This window comes from Hydractinia symbiolongicarpus, chromosome 7 (assembly GCF_029227915.1).
Source record: "Hydractinia symbiolongicarpus strain clone_291-10 chromosome 7, HSymV2.1, whole genome shotgun sequence".
NCBI classification, from domain to species: Eukaryota; Metazoa; Cnidaria; class Hydrozoa; order Anthoathecata; family Hydractiniidae; genus Hydractinia; species Hydractinia symbiolongicarpus.
In genome coordinates this window covers 8,931,614-8,940,956 of record NC_079881.1, presented here as the reverse complement: position 1 = coordinate 8,940,956, position 9,343 = coordinate 8,931,614, and the positions used below count along the sequence as shown (strand labels likewise).

The 9,343-nt window shown below is 34.7% G+C and overlaps 1 protein-coding gene across 1 annotated transcript; it reads right to left on the bottom strand.

Moving 5' to 3' along the window:
- Positions 1–3,070: 3,070 nt before the first annotated feature.
- LOC130648474 (uncharacterized) lies at positions 3,071–6,736 on the bottom strand. Its single transcript, XM_057454525.1, has 6 exons — positions 6,150–6,736; positions 5,685–6,083; positions 5,367–5,607; positions 5,115–5,174; positions 3,257–4,997; positions 3,071–3,075 (listed from the first exon to the last, which is right to left on the bottom strand). Exons 1-6 carry the CDS (start codon positions 6,734–6,736, stop codon positions 3,071–3,073), a joined length of 3,033 nt encoding a protein of 1,010 aa, XP_057310508.1.
- Between the last annotated feature and the right edge of the window lie 2,607 nt (positions 6,737–9,343).

The window sequence follows — 9,343 nt, the reverse complement described above, 5'->3', positions numbered from 1 at the left end:
CCTAATGACGCACCTGTGATCCTAATAAGTAAAAACACCTATTTATGTTTGTGCATTTGTTTGTATATTTTTTAATATTTCAAATTTTAAGCAAAGAAGAGTTTGTGGAGTGGACTGGTACGTATGTTATTACTTGCTTAACGCTTATGTTAATTTAACAATACCAGCAAGGTCTCTTGATTGTATTTTATAATTGTATAAACTGCTGACTTATTGTGTTAGGGGAATTTTTTGCAAGACACAATATGGTTCAAAAATGTTTTATGTCCATTCTTGTGTTGTCACTTCTCGTCTCACATTCCATGGTCTCTCCTTTTGGATTGTACAAAATCGGAAAACCGTTAACTGCTGGACGAACACTATATCGGAAGCTGATGGTTGAAGTTTTACAACCTCAGAGAAGAAACTTTTTTTATAAAACATTTGTTTGCCAAACGATTTGTTTCAATAATGATTGCCATAAATATTGGTTTGTTTCACACCTGTTTTGATGTTTTTCGTTGAAGGACAAAATATATCAACAATTATATTTATAGGAATGTATAATCTTGTATGAAATTTGTAAAAGTTTTGTTTTGGAAACGTTTACATAGGCTGAAAAACGGATAGTTTAAAAATACATTTCTAAATCCCATCTTAAAGGCAAGATTTTTGGGATCAACTTATACATTCTTACGAAAGATACTGACTTTAAAAGTTTCTATGACAGAATTTCAGTTTATTCGTGTGTTTTCTCCCCTTATTCGGTATCCATCTATTCTAGTATACGAGCTATTGGGTTGATGAGAACTCCATGTTAATCCTCAATTTCGGTCATAGAGCATCTTGTTTCGTTTTCTTGTACATCTGAAGGTTTTTTGTTGTAATTGTTCTTAGAAACCAGGAAGAAATGCAGGCTGAGTACGTTCTTAATATGTTCTTAATGTTTGGCAAAAATGTTTTCATAAACTGGATTCGTTTAATAAAGGGTAAACAAGGGTAAAAAAAGTCGAAAAGAAACAACTACAACAGCTAGAGTAGAGATTAAATATAACCAGTATTTTTAAAAATCACGGTCAAACTCTTATAAAAAATATCATACAGAATTTTGTTTGTGACGTCACAAATTTTCGTCACGCTCCATTGCACAAAAATGCGCTGATCATCAGCAAAAATCCACTGATCATCAACGCATGCGCTGTAACATCATGCGCAAGTTGGTGTTGAGTCATGCATATCAAGGGGTAAATCCCTATCATACAAAAATAAGTAGGAGAATTTCTTAAAAATCAACGCATCTGTGTTAGTTAGGCGGAATGAAATCTTCTGAATTTGTTGTGAAAATATAAATGAGTTGTTTCGGGACACAGGACATGTGCAACAAAGCGGTTGAAAGAGATCCCTACATACTGAGGTATGTGCCGGATCGGCTCAAGACGCAAGAAATGTGTAACAAAGTTGTTGAAAAAGATCACTGGCAGCTAGTGTACATACCGGATAGGTTCAAAACGCAGGAAATATGTAATGGGGTTGTTGAAAAGAATCCACGCATGCTCGAATTTATATCGGATCGTTTCAAGACGCAGGACATGTGCAATAAAGCTGTTGAAAAGAATCCCGAGGTGCTCAAATATGTGTAACGGGGCTACTTTTTTAGGCTTGGTTTGAAATATCTTACAACGTGGTTGTAAAATGTAATAAAATGTGCGTTAACTGTCAATCAAAATTCGATATGGCCGGCGTAGGCATATCCTTACCTCTTATGGCCCTGGCATAAGTATAGGAATCAGAGAAGGAGGGGTTCAATGAACGGAGGATGAAAGACCTAGAGGATCGCCTTGATGTCTTAATAAATGATGGTGAGCGGTAAAATGTTATGCTGGTAATGCTACCATGAATATATCACTTATAACGGAAGTGGCTGTGCATGCACAATGAGATGCCATTCCCTGACGTCGATAGATCTGTGGTTACCATGTTTATTTATATCTCCCCGGTCCTGTATCCGTTCTTATTATGTGTTTGTTTACTTTTAATTCGCATCTAATTTAATTACGCAGAAATCCCTATATAAGAAGTACGAAATCAAACCTAAAAGAGATTACCCTGATTCTAATTAAGTAACAGAATTACTTTAACAGAGGTATGTATATCGAGTACAGTGTTATATGACATCTTTTTATAGGCGTATTCAGGCTGAGATAGGGGAATTTTTTAACATATGCTAAACATATTGTTTAGCCTTAGTGAATCCTTTTAATGTGTGTTTTTGTGCTGATGTCATGAGTATTTTAACAATACACAGTCTTAAAGCTTAGTTAAAAACACTACACGATCTCAAATTTCCATTGTGTAATTATACCTTCAGTTTTGCGGTGTGTTTCTATAAAATAAGTGCAGGACCGTTTTATCTTACCAATATAGCTCAGAAGACAAGGCTTAAGTTTTTAATTTGTTTCTTCGATATATAATATAATATAATAATATATAATATATAGCAAGATGCAAGCATACGAATATGTAATCGATGAATTAGAACTAATGCAAACAAGAAGCCCTGCGGCTTGAAGATTTCCGCCTTAAGCAAACATGTTGGAAAGCAATTATATGCGTTGCGATCGAGGACAGTATTAATTTAAAAGTTTAAAATGCAAAAAAAAATAAAGGAGGTTAAAAACACGAAGAAAAAAGTTGTTTGAAGTCGTCTGTAAAGATTTTATGTTCCATAGGTTGTTTTTTTCAAATCAGAGAGAGAGTTTAAGCCTGATTGCATCGTGATCACTGAAATAGACAGTTTTAACGAAGGTCTCGACATTAAAAGTATTTAAAACATTCTCACGGATATAGACATGGTCAATAAGTGAACCTGATATATGAGTTGGCGAGGTTACGACTTGTTTATATCCAGTAAGAAAATCAAGGAAATAGTTTTCATCGCTAAATGCATTCACATTAAAATCTCCGAGTATAATATCAACAGTTTCATTTCCCAAAAAATGTTGAATAAGGTATAATGACTCATCTCTATTGAGGGAATTTTTACGATATAGAAGCAAAACATTAATAGCGTTTTCGTGAAACGTTCTTTTTGTCATTCTAAAAAATATTGCACCAGGAATTTTTACAATATCAAACAATTCAATAGTTTCATTATGACCAACTAAAAGACTAGAAAATTTGTCCACATTGTTGTTTGGAATTAAAGTAAAGTAATCTAGTTTTGAGTCGAAATGTAAGTTCAATGGTATCTGAGTTTCCGTTAGGCATAATAAATCACTTTCCATGAGAACGCGGTCGGACCTAATATCGTTTTTATGCTTGTTGTAGGATCTTGTATTAAGCAAAGTGACCATAATAGAATTTTCGCTAATTACACCAGTTTCTTTTTGTGTCAATTTTGAATGTTCTCGCATGTAATTGTATTGCTCTGTTGCTCGTGTGTCTGACTTAATGGTTGACTTAGCAAATGTACCCGTTAGGTATAAACCGTCTAAACTTGTGACTCGACTTAATGCAACATATATTTGTCCTGAGTGAAAGGCTCGTTGTTTTAATAAATCAAAACAGACAACAATTTTATCAAACGTTTTTCCTTGAACCTTGTGAACAGTACAGGCCCATGACAGCATTAATGGGAATTGCAGCCGTTTCATAGAAGGTGAAGATGGATTATGTTTGTTAAATTTGATTTCTTTCTCTACTCTATTAATTGGAACAACATTTTCTTGAATAGCATATGGATCTGTTCTCATAGCTTTAAGTCCAGTATATATGTCTTCCATTTTCAAATATATTCTTGTTACATTTCCTGAGCTATCGGTTTTCAACCGATGAACAGTACCTATCTGTCCGTTAATGAGTTTATCAGATACATCAATATTTGACGTCAACATGACTTTTGCATGAAGTTTTAGCAGAAGGTTTCGCGCAAGTCCGCCTGTTTCCATTTGAGTGCGAGAATTAAAATTTTGGACTAATTGCACGGGTATATTTTCTGGAATTTTGTCAATAGCTTCGATATTTATTTCGTCCGATGTTATGCTATTAAGCATTTTTTTGTAATGCTCATAGGCGGGTTGATTTTCAGCAAATATATGAATTGCATTTTTGGGGTAATGTGGGTCATTTGGTGAAATAAATTTAGATTTTAGTAAATCTTCGTGTCGCGTTTCTAATTTCCCCACTCTGATATTGTTTAATAATTCAATCAAATGTTGATCACCACGCTGTCTCATAACTTCCGTTAGTTCAGCAATCTTAATATGCTTCCAGCAATGTGAAAGATTTAACAATGCATCTTTGTATTCTGCGTAAACTGGCCTTGCTTGAATTGGTGGAAGTTGGTAAAAATCGCCACATGCTATAACAGATATTCCTGCAAATGGAATGTCATCTGTGCATCCAAATATTTCGGTTAGCCGTTGATGAATATGTAAAAGTAGCTTGTTTAAAACCATTGAGATTTCATCTATTACAATAACGCTTAGTTCTGAAAGCTTGTTTCGCAGCATACATTTCTTTTTATCACTTAACTTAGAATTGTTTTTAGTGAAATTTCTATCCGCTGGTATACCTAAGGCTGAATGTATTGTATTTCCCTCTATATTAATGGCAGCAACACCGGTTGGTGCTAAAATGAGAATTTTATCCTTTTCTAAGTTTCCTGCACGATAGGAAAGTGCTTTATTTAGCATGTCAGAAAGTGTTGTTATTAAATGGGACTTTCCACAACCTACACTTCCTGTTAGAAAAATGTGAATTGGCTTAATTTTATGGTGTGCGTTACATGCTAAACCTTTTACGTAAGTTCTAACCCAATCATTTACCACTTCAAAAATTTGCCTTTGTGTTTTATTTAATGTTCGAATCTTTTCATGGAGTTCGTCGTCGGAAATTCCAGGCTCAGTAATAGATGAAAAAGTGTTTCCAAAAACTGTGATGTTTTCGGTTTCACTTCGAATCTCGTCAGTGTCATGGTTGTTTATATTACTAATCTCATCAATAACATCGTCGTTTTCCTGTTCGGCGAAAGAATCAAGATTATTTACATTTGCGTGAAAATTTATCATTGCTTCTTCAACAAGTTCACCAAATGGTTCGCATATTCTTTTATTTGTATTTTTAATTTCTAATACACCGTTTTCCAATAATTTCTCTGTGTAAGTACCCGAGTTTTCACTTAACAATTCTGCTTCCTGGCAAAAAGGATAAAACATAAAGAGCAAATGATGTGCATATCCTTCTGGATTTTTGTCTCGACTAGGTACATGGTATCTTAGAACACATTTTTCTTTTCGCAAGTTCAACATTTCTTTTGATGACATCAGAGGTATAGTTTTTGGATAAGGAGATTCGACTTGAATCTCAGCTATTATTTCTTCAAGTACTTCTGGTTGACTGTCATTTTCTTCTTCTGGTTTCGGTTTTATTTTCATAGAGTAGCTTGACAAGAACTCAGCATAACACATTTGTTCCAACATGGGGTATCTGCCTTTTTTAAATTCTAAATTTGGTCTATCCATGTATCTATCCAACATGTTTCGTTCAAAAATATCCGTACTCTCTGGTGGTAAACTTAAAATTTCTTCTTCGTTACGACAAACCCTGTATCGCTTCTCAGGAATGTTACTATTTGCAAAAACTACAGCTGGAAATGTCTTTCGTAACCATATTTCTGGCATTATAGTAGCTACTCTTAAACTGACATTTCGCGATGATTTCGATACGCATTTGCAATTGACTTCATCTGTTCAAATAATGAATCACCAGTTTCTAGTGCTTGCGATGCAGCTTTTTTCATTGCCTCTGAAGATTCATTTTCAACTTTTGACAAATAAGCACACATGTAAGAAACTGCTTTATAATAATTAAGAACAGGTTGAATGTCTATGTTAGCTTCCCATGCCTTCAAACCCTCAGTAAAATAATTATTGATAAAACAAGAATCTGGAAGCCTTCGGAAGTGAATTTGAAATCCAGTATCAGGTGAGATGCTTAGTGCGTTTTCATATTCTTTATTTGTTATGGCTAAACTTTGAAGGATTTGTTCAATTGTACCTGGTTGGTTATAATTCGGTTCATCTGGATGAAGAATATTATTGAATCTTGGATTCAAATTTGAATCTATGTAAGTTTTTACTTTTTCTAGTATAGCCTTTTTTTCTTTTAACCGTGTTTCTCTTTCTTTCTTTGAGATGTTATCAGGTAAAGGCTCAGCAACAATTGTACGGTCTGTAAAAAACTTGCCGAAAGAGTATCGAAAATTCTTGTTTTTATATTTACGACAAGATTTAGAATGAGAATGTGTTTGATATGTCGAAACTAGTTTGTAAAGATCTGGGTTGCTGTCTTTATTAGGAAGCTGACATTTAACTATGTTATCCACAAAGGCAATATATTCTTTTTTGTTATCGCTACGTAAAATTGGTGCATTGACAACCCATAATAAAGAGTGGATGTGTGGGCTACCTCTAACCTGAAATTCAACTCTAATCGCGTAGTAGCTTACTTTACCTAATGGTCCGTTGACAACTATGGTTTTAAAAAACGTCTCAACTCTGTATTGAAAATGTCTTGCTAGAAGAACTGGATTACTGTTAAGAATCTCTGTTCTTTGATAAAAATTTAGATTTTCGATTTTTTCTTTAGATATGTCATTACCTTTTAATTTAGTAATGATTTTAACCAGTTCATTCCATCTTAATTCTGCACAGGACAAAGTCATAAAAAATGTTGGAAGTCCTAACTGTTTTACCATAGCCAAAACTTCAAAGAGAAATCGTTTCTAATATGCAGGAGTTCCTTTCAACGTGTTCATAAACGTGAAAGCGTCGTCACTGGCTATAAACGATTTAACTCTTTCTTTAAAATTCGCAGACATCATTCCTGCTGTAAGACCATCCGCTTTAATTTTTTGCATAGCGATGTTTATGCGACTATTTAAATTAAGATGTTGAGTCACTGCATGAGCAAAGAATATATAGTCAGTATCAGAGGCAAACTTCTGTCTATAATTCAGTAATCTTTGGTTGAAATACTTGGTCGGGGAAAGTGGTACTTGTCTTTTCGTGTGATATCCGAATTTACCTGTTGGAAATAGATAGGGGTGGGAAAGTTCTTCACAATGCTCATCAGAAATTATTGGTATGGGAAATTTGTTCTCTCCTGGAGCAATAACAATATTTCCATCATCAATTTGGTCATGTGGAATAGTTGGAACAAAAGACGTTTCTTGGCAAGGCAAGCGATACTCGTTTAACGGATTTTCATTCTCTTCTTCGCTATTGTCCAGGTAATCTTCATTCCTGGTTTTTACATCACCGATATTATTATTTGTTGTCGATTTTATTGCAAAATCAACGTTCATTTCATTTTCACTTTTTCCAGTTTCATGTTCAGATGTCAAATTAATCCAGGAAGGTGGTATGTTTGTGAGGTTAATTTCAATATTTGAATAAAGAGGGTTAACCAGTTTCAGATAACAAAGAACTTCCCGAATAACATCTGGCCTTACTGATTCTAAATAAACGTTAGATTTAAAATTCAGTTTTTTCTTTAACGCAACTTGCACTACACCATTATTATCCATTCCTCTTGGTAAGACATTGCTTATTTCATCGGCTTTTATTGGAACATTACATATTGCACCTTTTATTTTAGGACACTGACCTTTAGGCATTATTGCAATTCGTTTAAATAAAATTCTTTTAGATATAATAATTTTTTCTAATCGTCGTAATGTGCTCATTGATTCTGGGAGATCAAACATTTGGAGATTATTAGATACAGCCTGGGAAGGAATTTTTCGTTTTGTAAGTTTTGAATAGCATGTTGCACATATGTATTCTTTGCCATCAAAACTTTGTACTCTGAAGCAAAATGCTCTTCTGAAATGGCAGGATAATCGACGTGGCGAAAAAATTTAATTGACCGCCTATATAAAGAACGATTACATATGACACATATATAAAATGGCCCATTCCCAATGCATTTTTTAAATTGGTTTATTTTTTACATCAGAATCAGGCAGATTTTTAACACGCTTACGTTTTGTTGCTTTACCTTCCACTACATGGCGTTTCTTTGCAGTTTTTTATGCCTGTTGGCCCTGCTCAGTTTCCCGATATTTTTCTACGGACTCCCTTTGCTTTGCTTGGCCCTGTTCCGTTTTTTTGTATTTACTTTTCGACTCTCTTAGCTTGGATCGACCATTTACTGTATTTTGATATTTGCCTATAGACTCTTTTATCTTAGCGTGTCCCTTTTCTGTTTTCTGATATTTGCCTATGGACTTTTTTACTTTAGCTTGACCCTGTTCTGTTTTTTGATATTTGCCTATCGACTTTTTCACCTTAGCTTGTCCCTGTTCCGTTTTCCGATATTTGCTTATCGACTCGCTCAACTTAGCTTGGCCGTGTTCCGTTTTCTGATATTTGCCTATTGACTTTTTTACTTTAGCTTGACCCTGTTCTGTTTTTTGATATTTGCCTATCGACTTTTTCACCTTAGCTTGTCCCTGTTCCGTTTTCCGATATTTGCTTATCGACTAGATTAATTTAGCTTGGCCGTGTTCCGTTTTCTGATATTTGCCTATTGAATTTTTTTGTTTCACTCGGCCTCTCTCGGATTCACGGTACTTCCTGTTTTGTTCTAGTTTTCTTTTTCTGCGAATGTTAAGCATAATGTTACCAGTTATCTGTTCAGTTGTGAGTATTTTGAAATATTGAGTTTCAAGACACATTGCTTCGCCAGGGGTGACGTATATTTCGCGTATGTAGCTTTCAACATGTTGCAATGAATCAAATTTTAAAAGGACTGACGTACCCTGTTCTGTTATTTGTCCTAAACTAGTTCGGCTATGAGGATCAAATAAATAAATTTGCGGGTGGTCCCAAACTATAGCAAAACTAACACCGCTAATAATGCCCAGCATTTCTTGCCCTTTATCGGAATCAGATGAATTATGAAAAGTGCGTAATGAAGTGCTATCGTCTGTAATAATATGAGAAACATTTTCTAAACTTTGTATTTGTATGGCCTCATTTTCAAGAACGAAACTATTTGGGAGCTCACTTGCGCTTAATTACTGGTTTGTGCATCCTAGGTTTGTGTACCACTTTGTTCCTTCGGAAAGGATATGATCAAGATCACCTGGATTCAAAAAAGAAACTTTTTTAAGAGCCGACCAAACGATCGCAAACAGGGAATTACACATACATTGTGTACCAGTAAAAGTTCCAAGCCTAACATCCCCTTGATGAAAAGATCCCTGTACCGACTTTAGAATAGTGCAAGGCCCCGGATTAGTTTCAACATCACCAGAAAGTAAAAGTACCATACGGCGACAGCTTTTATATGCGAGGTT